Consider the following 26588-nt stretch of genomic DNA (forward strand, 5'->3'; position numbering starts at 1 on the left):
AAGCTCATCATTGCAAAGCTTGCACACATAACAAAAATTAGACATTATATAGTGTCTGCTAAAATCCAAAGGACAAAATATCAGAGGGCATATACTTGCTTGGGTATCACTTACAAGCAATAAATTAGAGATATTTAACTGACCTAGAAGCCTTTTTTTGACTGGTTGCAATTCCACTGTGATTAGACTGAGTTGCATATCTGGCTGTGAGACTGTATGAGAAGAAACAGAGAAATTGAATTAAAGAATTTCTTTGAATATGTATAGAAAGAACACACTTACCAGCAAACTATGAGTTAATGAATGCAAATTGAACACAGATAGAAAACATAAATTAACTGGCAACAATATGAAACAATGTAAACATGCAGATTTTTATGACAGATGCAATGAACAGATTATGAAATAATGGATATTGTTATTATGTGTCTCATTTGCTAGAAATTATCTTATGAATAGACAAAGTGGTCAAATTTCCATAGTATCTGAATTACTGAAGTCTAGCTAAATTCACACAGAATGCACCTTTGTACCTTTTTTTTTTTTAATCCATGAAAAGCAATAAGCACAAATACACACCTACTAGTCTCTCCAGCAACCTGACCAGGTTCACAGTGTGGCAGTTAGGAACAGATTTGCTATACCAAAAAAATTCCCGCTAAAGCAAGGTTACCCTTCTGACAGTAGAACTATATGGAAGAAGGATCCCATCATAATTTTCATTATTGTTACAGCAGCACAGGTCACAGCACAGGTATGTGATGAATTATCCAGGCAATGAATCAGAGGCTGCATTAGGAAAGCCCTGACATGTGCTTAGACTCACTATGAAATACCATAGGAAAATGCACCTGTGTCTATTAAGGCATCCAAGTAGCATTTCTGCAACAGAAGACATTCTGTGCTAGAGAGGGCTAAAACCTGTATGTTCCTTTTGACACACAACATTACTAGACAGAAAATTTATTCCTCTAATCTTTTAAACATTTGCATAGGGGATGTGTCAAATGTATGGCCAAGGTACAGCCTTCTGTCAGGTATATTCAGTTTCTATAAACATGTGCATCCTTTGGGATCCACACAGACTAAGGATGTCAACAGGTGCCTAATCCAGGTGCAATCACAACATAAAATTCCTTGAATTATTAAGGAAGTGATGAGTCAGCAGTAACTCTGATAGTCACAGGTTTGTCTCTCAGAATTCTGCATCTTCCACAAATTCTTCTGAGTAGCAGCATAAACCACAGTGCTCTAGTCCCAGCGTTATAGACTGGTAGCACTTTTAAGAGGCACCTGGTGGTCTGGAGTCTACCAGAACAGTGTTAAGCAATTTCTGCTAGTCCACTGAAGCAGACAGCCTGAGTATAGAGTAGATGGGAGAAGTCGTCAAGTGAGAGAGGTCTTCTTGTATTAATTATCACAGAAGTCCTGAAGAGGGGCTAGGGGAAGGCACAATCCAAGGGACAATGTGAGACTTGAATGGGCTCTGTGATTATTGTTACTTTAGAAATTAAATCCCAATAGAGGGTTCAATGTTCCTGTTGATTACAAATGGCACATGTGCACATGATGAATATGAAAAAAAAGGAGAGTATTTCAGTCTTGAGGGGGCAAAAAGGAATCATTCAATATATAAAAGCAGCATTCAATTCTCTGACATATATCTTCACAGTGCTTCTGACAAATTGCTTTTTTGTAGGATCATAACTTCTGTGGAAATTAAAATTTATTATAATAATATGACAATAATATCAGAATGATTACAGTTTATGCATTTTTATCTATCTAGTTTTTAGTATATTGAATGATATTTCACTTACAGCTATCTTTCTTAGTAATATCTGGACTTATGATGCAAATGTGACATAGGTTGTTTTGCTGAAATGGCTACATTTGTGTCTGGCATAATAGCTCATCTTTTGATGAGATCTTCCACTCGTTTTTTTCAACATATCTGAAAAGAAGGAATCTAGAAATGGATAGCTGGCTATCTGCGTTGATTAAAATAAGAAGTTTGTGAGAAAAATGGTGTGTCAAATAAAATCTTAGTGCATTCTGTTGTAAAAGGTAAAATGATACACAGTACAATCAACACAGACGGTGAGATGGAAAAACAGAGTGAATTGGATGCAGTGCCATAGTGTATTGTAGCTTTTCTACCTCAAACAACACATTCAAAAGTAACTGGAAAGATCAAATAATTTAATCTCAGTGTTGATAAGCTAGTCCACAGACTTTTTAATAGCAAAAAATACATGAAATACCTATCTATACATGCTTACTAGAATGCTTTCCCTCTGTGTCTGTTGCTTGGAACTCCATTCACTAGCAAATTCATAAAACATCAGCCTATAGACTGCTTTCAAACTTCCTGGACAGGCTTGAAAGGCATTGATGAAAGTCTCAATGTCAGTAAAACATGACTTGTTAAGCATGATTTCCACTGTGGCTGAGTAAATTTATTTTCCAAAGTAATGTGACAAAAGAAAGGGAAAAAGAGAAATTTAACAGCTCATAAACCAGGTGCATCAAGTTCCTAATGACTTTGGGTTTTCCTTTTCAAAGGAAAGGACTGGATGTTTTGGGCCCACTGAAGCTTTGCACAGACACCTGTTTCCCAGCTGCTGACCCCACTTTTACAGATGTGAACTGCAACACAGTTGCAGACTAGACTTTAGCCTAGCCACATTAGTATAAACAAATATTTGCCCGCTGTCCTCTGTACCACCACATAACTATTTATGGATAACATCTGTCAGTCAGGAAAATAAACCTGTTTTGCTTACAAGTCCACACAATCGTATAATAAAAATGTGTCTGCAATAAAGCAGCAAATGGATCTTAACAGACCAGACAGTACTAGTTTAAATCTACAACATTGAGGACAAGGAAGGATTTATTTGTCAGAGGGCTGGAAAGGGGAATTTTGAAAGCCTCTGGTTCTCAGCTGTTGGCTACCAAGACTCTTTCCACTGCCATAATACTCCTACCAGCAGTCTTCTGTGGCACTGTCACACTCCTTAGAGGAGTTAAAGCAGTCACCTGCAAAGCACAGCCACAGCACATTTGCAGGAAGGGGACACACAAACTACAGAGGAGACCAAACCTGACTGCAGAGCCTGCAGGAAACCCTGCTGGTCCCAGAGCTACTGCCTAGCATTGCAGTGCTGGGGGCAATCACAATACTGGACCTGTGCCAGGGCCAGGTATCGTTCTTAGCTCTCCTCTTCCTGCTAACGCATAGGGAAGAAGAGCAAATTCTCTTCAAAACAGGTAAGATGGCATATACACATCTGATACCAAATCCTTTGAAATCATCAGGACTCTACAAACTAGCTTCCAGGTGGAAGTCATCAATATTTTGTCTTACAAACCATGGAAATACTAGTCAACGCAGATGATACGATATGGTGACAATGGGTACTTCCTGTTGCTGGTCCCTCGGTTAAATGCTGCGAAAAAATGGAATAAACATCCTGAGACCACCCAGAAAGGCAGTTCAGCACAGAGGTAGTTGAGGCAGTATTGAGAAGAAGGGACAGTGATGTTTTTTACTCTGAGGTGCTGATGGAGAACACCACACCTGTACTGTGCTGACTGGTTGCAGAAATAAGGACTCTGCGTTATGCCACAAGTCTGTGTGGCACAGTCAGTTGCTCTGGCAAGCTATGCACCATGTTGCATCATGATGGGGAACTGATGGAGGTCATTCATTTGCAGGCAGGGTTAAAAAAATGGTCCTAAAAGGTGTAGGTGAAACTAGGAAATCAATATCAGCTACAATACTAAAGGATCTTAAATGCCCTCCCACTGAAAGTACAGTGAAATATTCAACAGAAACTGGCAAATAAGAAAAAGGATGACAGAGTGCCATATCCTGCACTTGGGTCACAAAACCCCTATACAACACTACAGAGTTGGAAAAAAGTGACTGGAAAGAGGCCTGGAGGAAAAGACCTAGTGGTGCTGGTCAACAGCATCGGAACATGAGTCAGCAGTGAGCAGTGTGCCCAGATGGCCAAGACCAATGGCATTCTGGCCTGTATTAGAAAGAGTGTGGCCAGAAGGACCAGAGCAGTGCCTCTCTGTACTTGGCTCTGGTGAGGCTGCAGCTTGAGGTCTGTTCTCAGTTTTGGGCCCTTCACCACTAGAAAGATATTATGGTGCTGGGGTGTGTCCAGAGAACTGCAGTAAAGCTGACGAAGGGTCCGGAGCACAAGTCTGATGAGGAGTGGCTGAGGGAGCTGGGGTTGTTTAGCCTGAAGGTTCAGGGGGATCTTATTGCTCTCTACAACTACCTGAAAGGAGGTTGTAGCCAGGTGGGAGTTGGTCTCTTCACCCAGGTAACAAGTGATTGGACAAGAGGAAATGGGTTCAGGTTGCCCCAGTGGAGGTTTAGATTGGATACTAGGAAAAAATCCTTCATGGAAAGGGTTGTCAAGCTGCCCAGAATAGGCTGCCCAGGTAAGTGGTTGAGTCACTGGAGGTGTTGAAAAGACTTATAGATGTGGCACCTGGGGATATGGTTTAGTGGTGGACTTGGCAGTGCTGGGTTAGTGGCTGGACTTGATGATCTCAGATGTCTTTTCCAACCTAAATGATTTTACAATTCTGTGAAAAGGGAAGGTAAGTGACTGTTTGACACTGGACTAAACTGCCAGAAAGGCTATCTTGTTGCTATACAATATATCAGAAAAGAAGTAGGTCCTTGAAAGTGAGTGTAAAGCACAAAAAGCTGAAGGACAGAGCTTCTATAAACCTGAATGGAGCACAAATCAAGCTGAAAATATTTTAACCTCCTTCTTCAAAAGGTAACCCATGCATTTTCACCCTGAATATCATCTACTTTTTATTAAGTCTTCCAAAGGATCAAAAGGATCATGTTACATCACACTGTCATTTTTCTATAATGTTAAGAGTCACTTGGTGGTTCTAAAATGTCAGCTATGTCAAGCGTTAAAATTAGAAAAAGACATAGGGGTTTGTAGTATATCATCAAAATCTTTCTTCATTACTGCCATACTTGAATTTTAATATGCTCTTGATCTTATAAAGTGCATTTATATCACTAGTGTGACTGCACTCCAGAACTGTTCAAGACTTTTGTATTAGAAAAATTCTCTGATAAAGACTAGTTTAAAAAGAATGCATTGTCAATGTAAAAATTTCCCTGGAAGGTCTCAATTAAAAAAACTTGTTCTTTTCAATTTTTTATTTTTTTTTTCAAATAAGCTCCTTGGCTGCTCATCATCCTGCCTGGCAAAAAGAACAACAGATAATATTCTAAGGAATACCTAACTCCAAATCCCAAGTGTGCCTGGAGAGACGCCACAGAAAACAAAAGTTTCCAGGCTCCTCACCATACAAAACAGTTTGGACAGGTAAAAGACCTCTGATTCCTCAAATGGACAGGCAAAGAACTCTAGGGAAAAAAACCAAGAACTTGATTTTTCACACAAACAATATTTTCCAGACATTTCTTTTCCCTTTTAGCCCTGTCTTGGTGAATTAATATATGGCTATATCTATGCACATATATATTTATATCTACATATATCTATACATATTTATTTATTTATAAATGCTATTTATTTATATATAAACATTATATATGAATGTGTATTTTATAGATATACCTATATTTTATAGATGTAAACTATCTGTATATATCTAACACATAAATACACATTTATTTTTTCATTTAGAAGAGGAAATATCTGTGGTTCAGGCAGTTCTAGTTCATACCCTGTCATCCGTTCTAAATTAGTTGGACATTTCTCCTTTGCACTCTTTGAACTTCTGGCATCTTACACAAGAAGTATGTCTTCCACAGATTCATGCTTGAAGGTACAAGCAAAATCATGTACTCAGAGACACTATATTCTTTAGTTACTTGGATTTCAGGACAGATATGATAAAAGAACTTCCTTTCTGAGGTTCCTACCATTGGGAACCTTGAGGACTGTAATGATGGCATCTTTGAGGAGTAGAATGAAACAGGGCCAAAGCTGATTTTCAAGGTAAAAATATATCTCAGTTAAAGTAAAACTAAAGCCCTAAAGACCATTTGAAGGTCAGCTTGCTGCAGATGCTGGTACAATCACATTAAGCAATTCATTCTGCATTGACACAAAAAAATACATCAGATTAGACTAATAGCTCTTTCTTTGCTTAGACCCTTACTAGAAAACAGAGAACAGAAAGAAGAAATATATGTTTTTCTAATTTTTTTCCTTTTCAGTCATTAGATAATGATTCTGTAGTGGGAAGAGCAGGAACTACTTATCTGTTTCCCTTCACCAAAAACAAGTGACTAGCAATGGCAAGAGCTAAGGACAGTGAAGAGACTTGTTACATCACCTTCCTATCCATTAAGCCCAAGAAAGACACACAAATATGTACACCTTTTGGTTTTTAGTCTATGTTAGTGCAATGCACTTGGTGCAGACAGCTGCAATAATATTTTAAACCTCAAGAATACTGAAACGAAGGCCTTTTTCTAAACTGAGAGTGATGTAACCAAGATTGCTATACGGATTGGCAGTGTTCTGACACGGATCTATTTCAATTCATAATCATAACCATTACATTTGCATTACTGTATTTCACATAGCACAGTCTGTGTGTCCAATATGCTTACTTTTTTTTTCTAGAACTTCTGAGCAGCAGGCAACATGAAACCTAGTTCCTTGCAGCAGTCATATGTGCAACTGCCGGTAGAAATCAGCTACCAACTTTGTTTATGTTCCTAGGAAAACCAGGGTGCTCTTTCAATATAACAAATTTAACAAAATCCATCTGGACCTCAAGCTGTGCTCAATCATTCCTGTACGTGATAAAATAGTTTGTCCGTCTCAGTGAATTTTTCTGACAGCTTACTGAAACCAGTCACTGCCTAATCCATAAGTGAGACAGAACTTCTTTCATCCACATGTGTTTTCTCTTCGTATCTGGGTGGTTGAAAGATCATCACTGCAGAAAGTTTAGATGCATTGCTGTGATAATGGAATCCACTAGCAAAGCAAAGCATAAAAATATAATGTAAGCATTGTTGTCATCTATCTGTACTGACAGACATAAATAAGGCCACCAGCATTGCATTTTTTTAAATAAATCTCAGAGATGCAATAAAGTGAGAAGGAAAGAGTGAAGTGCCAACTTCAGATTTTGAAGTATTCAATTCCCACAATTAGTCATATAAGAATATAGGGAAAAAAAAGAAATCAGAAATCACATTGAAAACCATTCTCTCTCTTTGGTTACCATTAATTTACTGCAGATTTTTCCACTAATAGTCCAATAATTTCTGAGTTTTTATACTTAGTGGTACAAAACTATAACCCTCCATAAATAAAGAATACTCTTTGCACGAAATTTCACTTAGCATGAATCAACTTGCTACATTCTTTTTACATTTCATTTGAAATGTTGCTATTGGCCCTAGGATTAGGTAGGCCAATGATACTCTTTCACATGCAGAATCTTGCTCTCCTTCTGTGCACACAATTTTCACAATTCTGATACTGGTCACAGACAGACTACATGGGAATAGGAACATTAGAGTATTGCCACACTGACCAGTTTTGGATAACTTTGTTAGGAGCCCGACATAAAAGATTCGTTATCCTCCTATGCAAACTTTGCACTAAGGGGAGAGAGGCTCCTCTAGAAATTGGTTTAATTACATTCCTGACCTGTGTTGTCTCCTAGTCATCCAAGGACAACTAGCCTCCTGAACTAGTCTCCTGAATTCTCCATTTTTGCACAAACCTAATCCTGTCAGTCTTGTGATATTCTGATTATAACCTTCCCCTGGGGCCTCTATTTACCATACTAAAACAACCTGTCTATGAAACCTGTAGAGTCCTAATATAATTTCATGCTTGTTTCAGTTCTTGTTGATAAAGGGCTCAAACACTGTCTGAATGAGGTTGATACCAAAGTAGGTTGTCTTCAGTGGCATGTGAAACAGGCTCAGACCCAGTAATGGTCACAAACATTGATCATTACTAAGGACATCATAACCTGGAAATGAGGACAACAGCACAATCATCTTCACCATTATCACCAGGAGCAATCTTTTAAATTAGGAGGGTGAGACACTAGCCCTGTACATACGAAGACAAAACTTCCTTGGTTTTCATCAGGGCCTGAATACTACCAACCTCTGTATTCTGACCACCTTCTGTGTGACTTCTCAGAGGTATTTCTCTCTTCCATGTATAATCTGTATTTCTCTCAGAAAAAGTGGACAGCATTTATTAAACATACTTGTTTAATAAAGAAAATAAAATGTCTTTTTACCTTGCAGAAAATCGAGTTGAAATTAAGCAATATGCTTACCATACGTTTCTGGAAGCAACAAAGAAGATAACTTTTCTTATAGAATATTCTAATCTAAAATAGTTTCCAAGACATAGTTTCCAAGGCTTACATTACAACATAAAATGTGATTGATTATTGAACATTCAAAAAATGTACGAAGTCTACAAAAAGCATCCACCAATTTCAGTGTATATGTTTTGCTTTTGGTTACATGTTTGCACACATACAAACACATGGATATCAAATGCACTTAAATGTACACAGTGACTCAAAAAGACAGCTTTATTCCTCAGGTGTATAACACAGTAGAAATATGTGAGTCTTCTAGTAGAATAAAATACCTATATATATAAGAATATATTTTTCCAATACCCTCGAAAATTTACTCAAATCAGGTTTGAAGCATTTTGCCACTACTGAATAAAGATGAATGTGCCACTCAGATGTTAACAGCTATATTCATTATCTGACTTCTGCCATAATAATAGGATAATTTTTCTTGTTTCTTTCAAAAACCTGAGGCTATTTGTAGGTAATAAAAGGCCACAGCCCAAGTTAATGGAAAATACTCTCTGTTATGTGCATTTGCCAAATATTTTTTCCAAAATATACACTGTAAGTAATTTTCTGCCTTAAGGCTTCTACATGCCAAACCTTTCCACAGTTATGCCAGATATGTTAGAAAATGAAAAGTATTCAGAATTTTGAAAAACATATTCAGAACTCCAACAGACTAATAAAAAAAGCATACCTGCACATAAATGTGTAATAATAAATTGCCTTAAAGATTAACATCTACTATGAAATGATAAAATATCTAGTTTTATCACCACTACTTTTTTAAAAAAGTAAAATTACTCTATTATTCATAACAGCTAGATCATCTATTGAGTTAATAATTTCATATGGAAAGTGTGAATAATGTACATTATTATACACTTCGGATTTTATCACTTTTCAAAATTCTCCATTCAATAAAATAGGAAGGTTTCAGTATCTGTATGAAACTACTTTTTGTCAAAAATATCTGAAGGTCCCAGGAGTCCCATGGAGTAGTCATATCAGTTCCTTAGGACCTTCTAAATCATGAGCTCCTGCCAACTCAGTCATGTTGGTTCCTTCTGTAAGTAATGCTGAGACACAGTTGACACAAAAGCAATCATAGAAATCAGTTTGGGGAGTCATGTAAGCTGCCTGTCCACATTTCAAGTAGCAAAAGGCAGGTAAGAGGCAAGACGAATCTCTTCAAAGTAATCTTTTCTATTTTAATTTCATATTTTGGCTTCTTTCTAAGCAGAAGCTTTTATTCACTCATTAGCAACTTAAAACTAAAGAGGTGTTTGGGAGATTTTTTTTTAATTATTTTTCAAGCTATTTGGTTTTTTTGGGAAAAAAGAATTAATTAAATTAATTACTGCTATGAATGAAAAGGTTGCTAAGTCCACCAAAGAGAGTTCATATCGATGTACAATTATATATGCCCATCTATTTGTGGAAGATTTGTTTTCACATGTAGTTATTTTTTTTAGAAAGGGATATATTATTTTATGCTTATTTCCTTACATTACTTAAAAATGAAAAAAATATTTAAAAAAATTATATTTCTGTTTGCTTCTAAGTTCTGGGGCTCTTTGTTTAGCTAGCAGCTCAGAATACTAGATGTAATTGTAGCAGAAGATAGAAAACTTTCATACTGGAGAAAACTTTTAGTAGTAGAGACCTTTTGTTATCCATAAAGACTTTACTGAGAAATTATACTCTCTCAGGCAATACAGAAGTTTGTAGTGACAAGCATTAAACTTTTGTATATATGAAAGCAAACAGAAACATTTTTGCTTTCAGTTTTCAGATTGGAAATAAGAAATCTTGGTCTAATAATTTTTTACATAGAAATATTTTACAACTGAAACATAGTTATAAATAGAAATTTAATCAAAGAATTAAATTATTTTAAACTCCTAGATGAAAGTGGAAGGTCTAAAGCACACTGATGGAAGTAGAAATTTTGTTAACCAGCCTTAGATGTCACTCTACAAAAGCAAAAATGCTGGGGTTCTGAACATGGATTGACTGCCTCTCCTCTTAAGGGAGCATGTTTAAACAGAAAAATAGGAGAAGAAGGTGCTGAAAACCACAAGATCTTGGAGAATTATCATGAAAAGAAAACTTAATAAAAGATTCATAAACTCTTTGCATACCATATGCAACCCATGTCATCCAAATAGTAAAACACCTGCTTTATCCAGGCTTTTTTTGACAAACCCTTGTAATAGTAGTGATGTATGAAGGAATATTGTAACTATTTTATTATTAAAAAATTCACCATGGGAAAAGCAGAAAATGCTTCCATTCTTTTACTAAATTATAAATAAAATCCAGTAAACAAAGATATTTACAGGAAGCTGGCTAATCTCTTAATTCCACTGATTAAAGCTGATTAATTTCTGAATAACAAGACATTTTTGCTTCTTATGCAGTATTAGATATCCTTCAGAAAATAGAAGTTCAATTTTGGAAAATGTTGAGAGCAGTCAGACTCTTCTAGGGCAATACCATAATTCCCTAGGTTACACTCTAATACTAAACTTCACAGAGAAAGCATTCAAAGACATTAATTTTCAGTAGCAGAGAAAATAAAAGCATTTCACTTTGTAATGCCCAAGGCAAATATAAATGTATCTTAGTTTTTGTATCAAAGGAGATAATTAAAATGCTATCAACAACACTTCCCTACAAAACATATTTTTAAAACATTCCTAGTTTGAAGACAAACATTTCTATCAGGCTGAGGTGTTAAAAGTTTTTGTCATTTAAAGAAATATGTTTATCATAAATGTGAAAGTGTAATTTAGGTATGAATGGACTAAAGAACTAGAATCTCACTATCTTAGTCTGATACTTTTAATCCATCCTAGATCATTGACTTATCACATTCTAGACATACAGCTGTTCAGTAAGTCAGCAAAAACATTTTAAACACGGATATGAAAAATCAAACAAGTACTAAACCCAACAAGATCAAAGTCTTCATTAAGAACTACAGTTTTCATGGCACCAGACGTGAATAGCTTTTTTTAAACTTCCCCAATAAAGTATACATTGTTAATACTGTTTCCATTTAAATAGATATTTGTGTTTCAAACTGATTCTTTTGTCCCGGCCTGTAAGCAACTACGTTTGCAAAATATGTTTTCAGCTGCAGTCTCAAAGAAAAGTAATTCAGCAATTAAGGATTCTGCTGAGTGTTTTGGTTTCCTAAAACTAAATATAAAACTGACCACTTAAAAGAAACAACCAGATTAAGGCTATTTCTTTTCCCTTTCAAAAACAAAACAAAAAAATCAAATAGAATTAGGTGCTCAAAAACCCAGAATGCTTAGGGATAAAAAGAGTTTATAACAAATGAAAGTAATAATTTTGCCTTTTCCCCATGTATTTTGATAATTATTTGAAACTGTTCCTTTAGATGTGGAACTAGGTATGGGAAGAAAACATGAAAATAACCAGTATACTAACCACATGGTGTGCTAGCTGTCTCTTATTGTGCAGTGGGCACTAGAATCAATAGTAAGGTAAGAGAAAGCTCTACAATTAATTAAAATTGGAACTAAATTTAATTGGGAATGTTCTCTGCTCTCAGTCTAGCTTTACCCCCAAGAAATGCAGGCATAGTATCAAATGAATACATTGCACCCATTGCAAAAATAGCTTAAAAAAAAAAAAAAAAAAGGAAAACGCCAAGCTTTTAAGTCTTAAAGTGACCTGTTGTTTTTTTTTTCCAAGAAATTTTGTCTTTTTTGAACAAAAAGCTTTCACCCCTGAGAAAACTAACTTTTTAACCTACCTTGACTGCATATCTTGGTGTGTTTTGGACTGGCTGATTTCAGGTGAAGTTGAAGGGACTTGCTGTTGTAGCTCCACCAAAGACTGGTAGTACTGTTGCTGATGATGTTGCTGCTGTTTGTACCGAGACAAACTGAAAAACAGCCCTAAAATGGCTTTCAAATTTCCATTCCGTATTTCTATTAAAAAAAAAAAAAGAAAGAGAACAAGAAGTGAAAACACTTTGGTTTTAGACTTCATTTTTCCACAGTCTTACAGTAAAATATCTCTGTACATACCTATAGCTATACATGTTTATGTCTTATACCTCTTTATTTATCACTAATATCAGGGACATTTTAAGTATCACTAATACTTTACTTTTTATTATAATTTTTCTTTATTTATGTGTCATTGTTGCAAAAAACCATATCTCTATAATGCCCTCATGCTGAGTCATTTATATGGCCATAAACAAGACTCCATCAAACCTTAAATAACATACATAATTTGAAATTAATACTACTGCTCAATAAAGTACAAATATTCTAAGTAAGCAGAAGTTAATTCAGAAAAATCGGAATTCTTTCTGGCCCTAGGTGCACATCCCTTCAACCCTATGGCTTTAAATTAGTCTTCTTGAGTTCTGGGCAAATTCTGTGCACATTGGCAATAAACAGTGGGTTCTAGAAAAATCAAAAAGAATGATGTAACAGTCTTAGAGGTGAGTGCATATCCATTCATACAAATATTCAAGGAACACGAGGGAAGAAAATGAATGGAAAATTGTTTTTAAAAAAGGTGACTGTAATGCTCATGATAACATCTTTGAACTTTCAAATGACATGATTTTATAGTTTTCTCTGTTATAATGCTATTTCAAAACTACAGCTTTCACATGAGGCTAACACAGCTACCTGAACAAAATTCTGGTGTTCCACAGTAAAGTTCCTATATCTTCCATTCCTTTCTTAGCCTTTCCCCAGCCTGAGATGAAGGTTTTAAAAGGATAATGCTATTCTTTGCTCATCTGTGATCTCTGTGTCAAAAAAGAAGCCTCAGGGGACTTTAATGAAATTATCTGCAGCATGTAGGTCTGTTCATAACCTCATTATTAGTTTTTTTTGGCACTGACCTTCTTGTGAAAGGTTTTCATTAGACTCATAGACTTGTAACCTAACATGCAACACTACAATCTTTCTGCATTCCCTGCAAGTCTAAATACTGAGCTGTGAGTCCTACACAGCTTTCTTAGGTAAATTTTCAAGCCAAATTTATAAACAATTTCTGTTATATTCATGTCCTGTAAACCATACTAATTTTCTTTCAATAGGATTAGGTGGAATGTTAGTACATACACTAACAGGCCAGCAAACACTGGAGCCCTGATGGTCACAACCTGCTCTTCAAAAGCAAACACCATCCTGGGCACTGAAATACACTTTTCAAAATGGATTTTTTTTCTCTGAGCATTCATGCTTTCTCATCTTCCCTGTGAAGATGCTGCAGGATCTTTGTTTCCCAGTGAGATCATCAGAGATACACAGAACTTTCTCAGAGCTACCAGACCTTTTAGGCAACCGTTACTTTTGCATTCATGTTTGTTTCAGGAAAGATCATTATCAAGAAATACAGAAAACTTATATTTAAAACTACCCTGAAATTACCCCCCAAAAAACACATAACTATCCATTTTAAGCTGCTCTGTTTCTAGAAGATTTTCAGTACATGACACAAGTTTATTTGTTCTTATCATTTTGCATCACTTAATGTTCAGAAAAAGAATTCTTTGTTTGTTAAATTCCACTCATCATTTTTATCTTAAAATTTTGCACTTCTTGTGTTAAACTACATATTGTACTATTTCTAAAGAAGAAAGTTATGTTTTGAACTTTTTTTCTTTCCTACTTTTAAATGAGTTAAAGTTAGAAGATTTCTTGCAAACAAAAAATCCAGAAACTGCTAATGTGTATTAAACACATGCAGGGAAGAGGAGGGGAGTGTTTTTCTTTGTGGCAACTAGCTTATTATTTATCATTGAGTTCTCAAGCAGAAATTCTGCAGTCAAGATTTGAAAATTACTTTTATTCTAGATCTCTTCATTCAAGTGTCCAAATGAGGTTTGTGAAATCTTCAAACCTTCCTAAGCTAATAGTTTATTGTTCAAGATTCTTTCTGGTCCAGTGGTAACATGACGCGTTTACCAAACTATTACACAAAACTCATTTTCTTCTCCCCAAAAGAAATTATAATAATCATGATTATACATACTAAAAATGGTATATTTAATGGAATCACACTTTTGAAGTACTTTGAAGTAATACAAAGTAATACAAAGTAATACAAAGATATTAGTGGATTTACACCAGATTCATTACCAACTTCATAACAGCAAAATTCCTTTAAACTTACTTCAGAACTCAGTAATAAAATTTGGTTTTGAATAATAATGAGCATTTTAAATCATAGTCCTTGCATTTAACCCCATGTAGTAGTATTGCTTTCAGTAGTATATGACCTTAAAGCTACACAGTTGAAGCTTACATCCTATTAAAATTATTTTCCAAAGTAAAACAAAGGTATGATTAAAGGATGTATTACAGAATGCACACCGATTTTGATCTACCGAAGTACAAAAACTAAGTGTCATGCACCATGTCATGGTATTAACCAATGAAGAGTATTCTTGTTAAATATATTCATGCTATTCACACATTTGATTGGTATTTCATATGCAAGTAAATATAGGCTGCACTAGAAAATTCAGTTTCTAAACAGCTTTGAGGTGAATGACAATATGCAAAATTTCAGTAAGCTCTTTTATCAAGATATATACAGTATGTACAAAGGTTCTCTTGAATCACTTAAGGAGCTTTCCATAAGTTGACAGTCAAAGTGAATAGATAGTACATATCACAGCTGTGTTATACTTCTAAAGTCCTAGAAAGGTGGAGATGGTGAAAGATAATTCTGATTTAATTTAAAAAATCAAACAGTGGTTAGCATTCCAGATTTCTTCACCATGAGTCTTCTAGAATTACAATGAAATTAACAGCTCTGGGAAATTTTTGTTTTTCCTTTCAGCTTTTATTTGGGCTACAAGCAAAATAAAAATACAGGGTTGCATCTCATTAGTATGTTACCTTCAGCTGCTACAGAGGTCATAGGGACTTTGAAGGTGCATAGCACTTTGCAGAACTGCTTAATTTGTTACAGGACAAAGACTTACTTACATGTTATTAATTTACAAGAAAAATATTCACCTGCGCCTTACATTAGCAAGGCAAATACTACATAATAATTAACACAACTGATATTTATAATGGTTTTGACTTATTATATTTATGAATTTATTTGTAACCATATTAGGCAAGCACTAGAGGTGACTAATACAGCAGAATAACAGAAGCAGCAAGATCATTCACTCTTAATAGATCACATCAAAGGAATACTATAATTTTCAGACACATCCTGACAGCATTACTAGTAATAATATATTTGCTAAAACAAATAGACTTCCCTGATTTTACTTAACTGAGCAAGATTATCATATCCTTGTTTGCTGTTTTGAATCACATATATGAACAAGTTAAAATGTATGCTTGGGAAACTCTGTGGCTATCTAATATTATGGAGACATGAAAAGATTAATACTATTGAAAAAGTATCATTTTAAAACATCGTCTCAAGCTTCATAAACATTGAATTTCTTGGTTCAATTTCAAGGGAAAATTAAAATGAAACTCGCTATCACTAATCTAAATTTGCATGCTGTTCAAGACAGCTGGAGACAGGTACTTAGGTGCAAATAATTTGTGTTAAGAAATTTAGTTTTCAGAAGAAAATACTATTATTTGTTCTGATTATTTGTTTCTCTTACCTTCTGCAGAAAGACCTTGGACATTTACGCCTCTGGCTGCCAGAAAGCTAAGGCAGACATCAACATTCTCAATCTGTAATATGAATAGAAATAACAAGCAGCATAAGACTATTTTACAAAATGTAGAAATGTAGGGAGAGGAAAAAAAAAAAAAGAAACTGCCAAGGAATGAATACTTTACATTCATTGCATACTGCAGCTCTTTACCAAAGTTTAGCAAGAATGATTACTGCTAATTGGGGAACTGATATAAAGCTTTCATTGTCCGCTTTGGTGCTTAAAAACAATTCACAAATGCCCGATCCAGAATGGCATGCTGGCAACTCAGCAACCCACCTAGTTAACATAAAACTGGATTTTATACGCTAAAAACAAGCAGTGATGAAAGCATGCATAGAGAATTAGACACTGAGTATATGTCTGGAGATGGGAGAAAATTAGTTTACTAAAAAAGATAAGCAAAAAAACTCTAACAAATGTGTTAGCAAAGGTACTTTCTTGGGATGATGTAGGATTCTGTGAAAATGATGTCACATTAGTGGTTGATTCTCCAAATTTTTTCCTTCAAATCTTATGCTAAATAATTTTAATTTATTTAATGTTTATGCTCCTCGGAAGAGTTCTTGCTTAGTAAAGAATATGGTGCTGACTTCTGTTGGTGATTTAGAAGAAATCTACAGTTACCACAGAGAATTTTAGATATGAAAATGTAGATCAATAAAAGGATGAAACTTCTTCCTCTAAAATGAGTAATCAGAGAATTAATTTGACTGCTTTCATATGTCTATTTCTAACAGATGAGGAAGACAGAATGTTCCAAAAGATTCTCAAGTCAGCATTCTCAGCTGATTACCACAGTCCTTCCCCAATACTTCCTCCAAATGAAGTATTTGCTTTATTTGATCTATAAAGCAAATACTCAGCTATAAACGTAAAATCTTTTAACAACTTTTGTCTATAAATATGTTGATATGAAAACAGAAAAAGTATGCATAGAAAGCTTCTATGTCAAGTGGTTTCAACAGATTTGATTATAACATACATTTTTAAGGTTGATGGATTTTTTCAAGGCAATTAGGATCACAAAAATAAAATTTTAAGAATATATTTTAAACATATATTTGCATCGGAGAACATTAAAAATAAAGAAAGGAATATTCAACACTAAAAATATAAGCCTGCAGTAGCTCAATCCACACAGGTAATTTTATTTGAATGTTTGTATATTTTACAATGCCTCATACAGACAATTTTCAACCATCAAAACAAAGGGGTAAATTCATTTCTTGAATGAAAATTACTTAATCCTTGGCAGTATCTTTTCTCACCCAGGACTACTGTCATCTTTCTATGATTGCAGCTCTGACATTATTTGCAGAAGATGGTAGTAGCTGAAAGGATATAAATATTGTTTTTACTACTGACCCTAGAAATATATATTATGAGTTCACAGACTGTCTTGATCCACAAATAGTATATATAGATTTATAAATACCTGCAAAACTTTTAGATATGCTTTTTAAGGACAATAAATGTCAAAACATTAGTAAACACATCTTTTAAAAAGTCTTTTCAAATGTTGAATTCAAGGACATGTTAATATTTACAAGGAATGATAAATAATCTCTTTCCTTAATCAATTATAGGGAAAAAAAAAGTCCAAAATCTGCAGCTAAACTGATGAAAGTTGCTAAAAAAATTGAGGTTTACGATAAAGTTTTTATAAACCAGTTTGGCAGGTGTTGTCAATTTTCACAGCTGTGAATGTGGAATAACCATCCTAAAATCAATGGGATTACTCCAGGTCTGGCCCAGCACAGCAATTGCAGAAACCCAGGCATTAACTCTGTCACTGTCTTAAATGTTTCTGTAGTTTTACAGCATGAAAAAACCCACATTAACTAGGTCATTTTGTTAAGATATAGAGATGTGACACAGCTAAATCAGTTGCAACTTGACTGCAAGCTAAAACAGGAAGATCTGCTTCTTCCTCACCTCTTCTTCCTCCCAGGTGTGGGGCCCTGCTGCTGCTGCCTTTGCTGGGTTTCAGCGCTTCTCTGAACACACCAGGAGCTCCATGCAGAAAACTTGGCCAACAAAAAGGCAAATGTATTTTAGTCACTCCAGTTTGCTATGCAATCAGATAAGCACAGGAGTCAGCAGCGGGGAAGGTGTGTCCCAGCATGAGTAAGGCATGGTTTGGGAGAGTAAAGGGGAGGTGGGAAGGAGGGACAGGCAGATGGTGTCACTCTTGGTGGCAGCAACAAGGGAGCTGGTGGCAGCAACAAGGGAGCTGAGCTGGCTCAGCCCTGACCTCCAACTACACCCCTGCATCAGTCCTGAAAATAATGCATATGATGATAATATTTCTACTCAAACTGTAAACAATGTCAACTGCATAATAAAAAAAACTGAATGGAAATTTTCCTGTCCTGAAAAATTTAAAAGAAATGAAGATTTTTTTGTATATTAGCTGTATAACTCAGTGTTTCCTTGAACTTTCGAATCAACCATAATGCAGTATCGACTACTTCCAAAGGTGGGAAATTCTGCTCTATAACGTAGTCCTGGAAGCCAAATGGAGAAAAAAATAAAAGGAGAAAAAGAAATAAAAATCAGACCAACATGAGTAGCATCTGTCTCCAAATAACTGAAAAAATATTTCCTAGCACATATTCTAGGTTAACCAAAACATTTTTCATAATGAGCATGTCCCCTCTGTAGTAGTTCAGGAGCTATAAAAACCCCCTAGTTTATTGGAGAACATTTAAGCCCTAATGTGCTGTGAAAACATCTCAATATCTATCTTCAATACTGAATATTTAGTAAATAGTAAGACTAATACATAAATCTTCACACACATTTAAGGTGAAAAATATCCTACAGAGATGGCGCCTGGTTACTTTACGTGTCTACTTCTACAGCATGTGTCTTTGAAGTAATTTCTTAAACTCAGACAAAGCTAATAATTACCACCAACACCAGTGACTCAATATGCTGCAGAACTACAAAGCAAATTCTGTTTTACTTCACAGTTCACCAAGAGAACTATTACAGAAGCTGCAGGTCCAAAGTCACCCTTCTGGTGCTGGTGGTGTATGAAGTAATAGTAGTGGTCAGCTTTCAGACAATAGACTGGAGTTGCACTGTTAGCCTTATAATAAAGTCTTGTTTTGACTTGTGAATTGAGCAAGTTTGGTGTGGCAGCTCACAACCACACAATACACTGAAAATGTCAGAAAACAACTCTCGCAGTTTTCTGATAATAACAGCAGCTACAATACAACCCTCAGAAACTGTTAGGGGTCTCAATGAGACATGCATGAATACATCCTTGGGTTGTTTTCACTTTCTTTCCTCTGCAGTCTAGAACATGTTAGCCTTAAAGTTGTCCCAATTGAAAGTTTTAGTGTGTCTCTAAATTTTGCTTTAATTACCTACTTCTTGCCTTGGCAAACCACAGTCATTCTTTGAACTCAAACCCAAGCGTCCCCAAACACTTTTTCTTCAAACTTACTCACAGATGAGAGTGATTTTGCAATTACAAAAGTTCTAAGAGATTTCAAGCAACTTCTACTCCTCAGTACTGTTTCAATCAAGAGTAGTATGAATTCCTGAAGTCCATGTTTATTTAAGTAGTTAGTGATGAGGTTGTTATACACTAGGGTAAACTCCTCCTAGAGCTGGCATTGTATATGTACAATTCTATCTGCTTATATATCAATGGACGAAGATTTTGTAGTGTGACACAACAGAAAAATTTTGTATCTTACATATCACCACACTTGTGTATCTTACATATAAACAAAATTTTGAAGTGGATTTTGCTTGCAAAAAGAACTATTTTATAACTGAGATTATATTTAACATTATAGTGAATAGTATCATCAGAATTACAAAGTTTTATAGCAGAAGATACGGCTCATTACAGTACAGAATTCAGGATATGCAGATTGACACCGAATCTTACATAACAAGATAGAGAAGAGTCACTCAAATTTGCTTGTACAGGTAGATGTTGCCAAGATCAGACTGATTTTGAACCATTCTCCATCACTGTCAACCCCCAATTTTTTTTTTGTTCCAAGGCAATTATTTTATATAAAGGTTCAAAAGAGTAGAAGGGCAGTACATTGAATAGTAGACCTGCCACATTAAAAACCTTAAAAACTATAAATAGGATAAGGAATTAATGATATAATAAACCTTCACTGCCATAGAGATATTTGCCATTTAGCTATTCAATTAAGTAGCTGAAAGTCAATCAACACTACATGAGATTGCTTTTCAGAGCAATCCCTTCCTTATCTAAAGTCAAGAATAATGTGTCCAACTCTGAAATGTAGCTACAGCATTGTCGGTAAAGATGAACTCAGTTGAGAGGACGATAATTTAGGAATTAAGATTTGTAGGCATCAATCAGGTAAATAACACCATTTGATGCTTTATAAATTAAGCCTACTGAGTTATGCTTACAATATACTAAGCTTCTTTCATAAAACTGATCCTTTTAATACTATTCATACCCACAGCATCATGAAAAAAGCACCTGAAATACTTAACACCATAAATATTAGTGAGCTCCAAGATATTTTTACACTCACATTTAAGGGGTTATAGTCCAAATGATGATGTACAAATAAACAGAAATGTCACAACTCTGATACTATTAATACATTAGGTGGCATGTAAGGAAGATACATTGTCACAGATTACATCGTGTAGTTGTAAGTAATCTGCTTTTGACTGAAAGCTATTTGAAATTTCACTGACAGAAAGAAATCACTAAGCCAGATGGGGGACTTGCATACAGTAGTACTTAATACCCAGCAGTTAGCAGACTTGCAGGAAGAGTTAATTTGTGGGATATACTCACCAGTAGCTCAATATATAGAACATGTCTATTTATTACAATTATTTTTGCTGTTGTCACAATTAGCTTTCATCTCCTTTGTCTGCAGACAACACTTTCTTCACTTCCAAAATAAATTTAATTGTGGGATGCTCAGAAGACTAACACAGCAATATGTTTTTCTGTATGCGTAAGACACTCCGAAAAATATGTTGCTTTGACTAACCCTCTTTTATTAAGTTTATGTCAATATAGTTTACAAAAACACCATATACACAAGTTAGTTGCTATTTGCCTGCTTTGGGCTGTTTTCTTCCTGAAGAATGGGACACATAAAAATGACACATTATCATTACAGAATGCTTCTATACATATATGCACTTAAATACTCTTGATTATTTTGGCAGCAAAAGTAAGAGTAATTTCTGTTAGCACTTCATTTAGTGCTATCTTCCATAGCTCTGTGTGTGTGTTTTAACATTCTAATTCTTGACCCAAAGCCTGAGATAAAATTTGGCAAAGAACTTGCTCTGTAGAAATTTTCTAATGTTACTGATGGTTGATTAAGGACACTCATGAAAATAGTATTCCACAGAAATCCAGAGAATCATATACTCACTCTTCAGTATTCAGTACCTTTTTATATATTTTTAATACAAATATTAAATAGTACTCATTTGAGGTTGGTATTATGAGATAGTCTGTGTCACAATAACTGTATTTAAAACACACTTTACCAGCAAGGTTTCTTCCTAAATTTCCCCAGAGTATTAACCTGAGTTAAGACACGTATTTGACTCTTTCTTTCATATCTATATTTATTATTAACTCAATTTGTGGAGGTCAATGGATTTAAATGAATGCAGAATAGGAAAATAATTTCATGTTGTTACATAGCTCGTTCTCTTTCTCGTTCTGTAGCACTAGGACAATCAAAATCAAATAAAAATAAAATTCAGGCCTTAAAGGTAGCAACCTGGACTCTAAATATTCACAATTCACATTCTGCATAAAATAATGAAATTATAAAATGGAAAAGCAGATACCATTTTTTTGATTTTCACAGGAATCAGTCATGGAAGGAGACACAAAAGCTTTTGAGTTCTAGATACTTTGTATTAGGTGAAGTGCTAGAGACCTGGTATCAGTTGCAGGCTCTAAAAAGATCAGGTGTTCAGGCAAGCAATCGAGATGCCTTCATGAGTGAATAAAAGCATTTTTGGTGCATGTGTTGGAGCTGACAAGAGAACAAAACTGTCCACATAGATTTAGTTACATAGAATGATCTGGAGGAAACTGGAAATATTTCCAGGTGGAAAGATCTAAACTCTGATTTTCCCTTGTCTAACAGAGTGTAGTATGAGAATTGGCCATGTACACTCTCATAGGTCCATGTTTCATTCTCACACAAACACTGCCTAAAAGGACTATTTTTGGCCAAATGCATAATCTTTCACAACACGATATGCCTAAAGCTGTTCTCAGGGATTGGAAAGGACAAGTTTATTTCACTTTCTGTTCTTAATTGACTCATCCATTGCAGACATTGTTGACTTGTTGACAACTCAGTGGTGACGTGGGAAACACCCAGATTTTCCATGTTGTAACTTTGTTTCTTCTGGGTTTTCTTCCCAGCCAGTTTCACTAGTTTGTATTCATGTTCTGCCACTCCCTAAAACAAAGAGCTAGAAAGTTACCAAATAGAGATATTAAGAGGAAATGCTTGCAGTTCTATAGTGACGTATTTTTTTATCCTCAGTTGTATCTTTCAGATTATTTAACAAAGTTAGGCTTCATAAAACAGACAGGTGGACATTCAGGTCTTTTCACTATGTATAAAATAGGTACAGGTCAAATACTTCCTTCCACAAAAAATAAAAAACAACTCAAGAACTTTGTCCATTTCAGTGGTAACTGAATGCACTATTATTCTACTTACTACCATGCTTGCTTTGCACTTACTTATATGTACTTTTATTTTCTAAGGCTGAGTATTGGGCCCAAATGCCCATTTCTGATAGCTGACTTACTCCCAGGAGGTTCAACTGAAGAAGTCAAAAGCACCATCCAGATTAAAACTTGTATATACTGATCAAAACAAAATGGATTATCCAGTCCAATGTCTTTATCCCCCTGCCTATCCACTCTTCAAATGCCACACATTCAATGCTGTTTGTGAGTCCAGGTGATTCTTACATGATCACTTAAACAACCCTCAGTAGTAGGAATTCCCTGTGTTTCATTTGAAAACAGATATTCATCACACCTGAACACTTTAGAGTTCTCTTTAGAAAAATCTGCAACTGGTAATACAACTAAAAAATAAAAAATCCCTAATGCTTTCATAATTGTATATGGTGGGATAAAATTTATCTAATCCTTAAAAAGTAAGTAATTATGATTTATTTTTATAACATATGGTAATATTTCTTTTCTATTTGTAAAGTACCAATCAGTAACCTCCATCATGATAAGAAACACCTTCTATGCCCCGTGCTTCATTTCATTTGACACTGTTATTAATGTACTTGTTTTCTGTGAAAATTTGTCATGAAATTTTATTTGCAAAACTGTTGTAGCATTTTCACTGCACTGTATTTCTCTATGTTATCCACAATCACTGATTCCTAGGTATTCTAAAAGGGAAGATCCTTCTGCAGAAAACTTTTTTTTTAATTTAAGAGTAGGGTTAAAGACTTTCAAAAGGAACAATGTGAAATAGACTTATATGGGCTCATATTGTGCAGGTTAAACCAGTTTAACACAACCAAAAACAAGACATCTGCTTTCTTGTCTCTTGCATATTTAAAGTTGAGTGTACTTGTTAACATATATATGTGTTCATGCTAAAATAATTACAGATTTTTATTATTGAGCAAGACTGTCTGAAAGTTGTATATTTCCATCAAGATTCCTTGTGAAGAAACTGTACACAGTATTACTATGTAATAAAAAAATATTTTTTACTACTACTTAATAAGGATACTTTGAAGAGCAGAGAATACACACAAATTCTTCCAAATCTGAAAGTAAATACAATGGGAAGAAATGTGGCCCAGAGTAATGTAAAACATATAGTGACTCTTCCGAGGAAACTCTTTAGTTTCAAATTTTCTCCATGGAAGATGCGGGTATGGCAGGCTGCATGTTGTACAGTTCCCTTGGCCACAGACTACTGAAACAGTGAAATTTGCCATGAACTCTCAGTTCCTCTTGTAGAAATGGGGAAATTTGAAGAAAGGGAAAATGAGGAAATAAAAAACAGTCTCAAAAATCGCATTATTTATTTTCTGATAATTTATTTCCCTCAAGCTCCTAACATGGCAGATTATTGCAATAACTTTTTGCAACTACACTGGAAGGCAATATCAAGTCTCCATGCGTGGTGTAAATTTGAAAACCCACCCAGGTAAAACAGGTGTTAACAGTCCTCCTGGGAGATATTTAGTGCATTCTGCTGACTTCCTGTTGCACGTGGCCCAGATCAAGTCACATTCCAGGTTTCTATCAAAATTATAATGCATTTTCAGAGGGTTAAGCAGAACACACTGACATGTAAACACATTAGGATTAACTATTTTCTAGCAAACTCTTCATTATTTGCAATAGAATAATTTAAGGAGCGTTCAATAAAAATAACTATCAGTGAACCGTGTAAATTCATTCCAAAACACTGTTCCAAGCTAAGCATTGACTTTGCAATAAGAGACTGTATATGGAAATTAAAAACTGATTTACTGGAGGTATTTGGGGAGAATTTTACCTTAGAGGATAATAACTACTGGTATGTAGAAAGCCTCCCAGGCAAAAATTTTTAGGAAATGATGCTGCAGTTATTTAATTATTAGCTACTTTTTGAGGAAAGGATGATGATGTTATTCAAAATTGAAATATCTTCCACTTCCTTTTCCAACAGATATTAGGGAACATGCACATCAAATTCTTCCAACATGCAGTCCAAACACAAAATATGACCAGTAAACCCAGAAATGTGAAAACAAATTAATTTCTCAAATACTTGGAGAATTCAACAGACATATGTACTGACAAAAGAATGTATGAGGTCACTGCTGAGGTCAATGTATGAGCTGGGGTGTGTATTATTTTTAAGAAAATGCTGCAGTGGGATATGGTTCCCTTCTGGCATGAATTACTGTTAGCCCTGTCAAGAACACGAATCTGACAATTGATGTTCCAGGTTTTTCACCTAGCCCCTGACATGGTGCTTGGAAAACTTGGGGTGAATATAATTTCTGCAATGGCATATGCAATTTATTTGGTGAATTTTTTGTTGGTTTTTTTTTTCTTTCCTTGTTGGTAAACATGAACAAGTTAGTGAATAATGTAGTTATTCAAAATAAAAATCATTGATCCTAATCATAATTTTTACATGGTCAAACATATATTTCTGCTGTGCTGGTCATTTTCATATAAAACCCAAAAAAGCTCTATCCACAAACACCTCAAACCCCCACCGCATAAGAGAAGAATGAAAAATTTTACTCTGATCATCTATATAATGGTGTCATCTTGCTTCCCATCTTCCTTTCTTACCCATTCTTCCATCTGTGTCCTGTCTGCATTTGTTCTCCCCATTTCTATACAGTAGTCTCTGCAGCAGACATTGTAAAGCACAAAATACAACAATGGCAATTTCTGAAGTGCTTTTGTGCCGTTATAATAGAAATTGTGAGAAGAAAGTGTTGGAATTTTGATTGGAATACACTGCTGGATTTGGATTCAAAAAACCATGGATGTATTTCAATACCTTGCAGAAATTTCTTAGAAAGCTAAAATACGACTTCACAGCAGTCACAGATGAAAAGACCAGTTACTTCCAGTGTCTGAAAGTAACTCACTACTTCAGTGCTCTGATCTCTGCAGGCCTGTGGCCACCAGTGCTGTGAAAGAGTCCTATACACATACTAAGAACACAAAATTGAAGATAAATACTACCCTGGGAGACCTTTTTTAAGGCAATGATAAAAAGAACTCTGTTTAAACAGTGTTTCTTAAAGCAATGCTCCAGTTTAGTGAGCCTGTTTACAATCTTTTTTTAATTATGCAACACTTCTGAGTCAGCAAGGTACCAAAGTCTAAATATTTATGACTAAATATTTATGGAACTTGGAAACTTCCAAAAATTGGAGGGCAATGTGAAAATGCACGCTTCTTAAAAACAGAGAAGTTTCTCTCCATTAGGCCAAAAGAGAGTCTACAACAGTGTTCATTTACTAGATTTAACTAAACCTTTGAAAACATTCCAGTTATCTCCTTGACCACTATTTACTACATAGTAATCTCATTTAGCTTACTCAAAAAAGCAGCTTTTAGAAATAAGGGCAGTTACAACCAGTGATGGAATGAATCCTTTAAAAAATAAGTAAGCAGGTAAACTATGGGGCATTTCACTTCATCTCTTGAACTTTGCAACTGGAATCCATCCAGACATACCTTGTACTGTATGAACCCTCCCTCTTGACTACACCAGGAGTCTTACTGCTATAGCTTGCAAAGGAGAGACACTCACAGTTTGCTCCTATCCTTCTGGTCTTTTGATTTTATAAACATTCTGATTTTTTTTAATTAGATATATTTTCCCCATTACTCTAGAATGCAATTGAGCTCATCAAAAGAAAAGTAATAAGAAATACTTGTTATTAGCAAAAAAGTACAGCCCAGAAAATTTCTGTAGGATGTGTCTGGTCC

The 26588-nt window shown here is 35.0% G+C and overlaps 1 protein-coding gene across 1 annotated transcript in view; it reads right to left on the reverse strand.

The window, feature by feature from the left end:
• Nucleotides 1–26588, reverse strand: part of NAV3 (neuron navigator 3) — a 384858-nt gene that overhangs the window by 141203 nt on the left and 217067 nt on the right. The window contains exons 5-7 of the mRNA XM_025895950.2: nt 16028–16100; nt 12170–12347; nt 144–212 (exon numbers count right to left, since the gene is read on the reverse strand). Of these exons, the coding sequence (XP_025751735.1) occupies nt 144–212; nt 12170–12347; nt 16028–16100 (320 nt within the window). The remainder of the gene's footprint in view (nt 1–143; nt 213–12169; nt 12348–16027; nt 16101–26588) is intronic.

The sequence above is a fragment of the Manacus vitellinus genome, unplaced genomic scaffold, assembly GCF_001715985.3.
Source record: "Manacus vitellinus isolate BGI_N305 unplaced genomic scaffold, ASM171598v3 scaffold_5_pilon, whole genome shotgun sequence".
Taxonomy (NCBI): domain Eukaryota; kingdom Metazoa; phylum Chordata; class Aves; order Passeriformes; family Pipridae; genus Manacus; species Manacus vitellinus.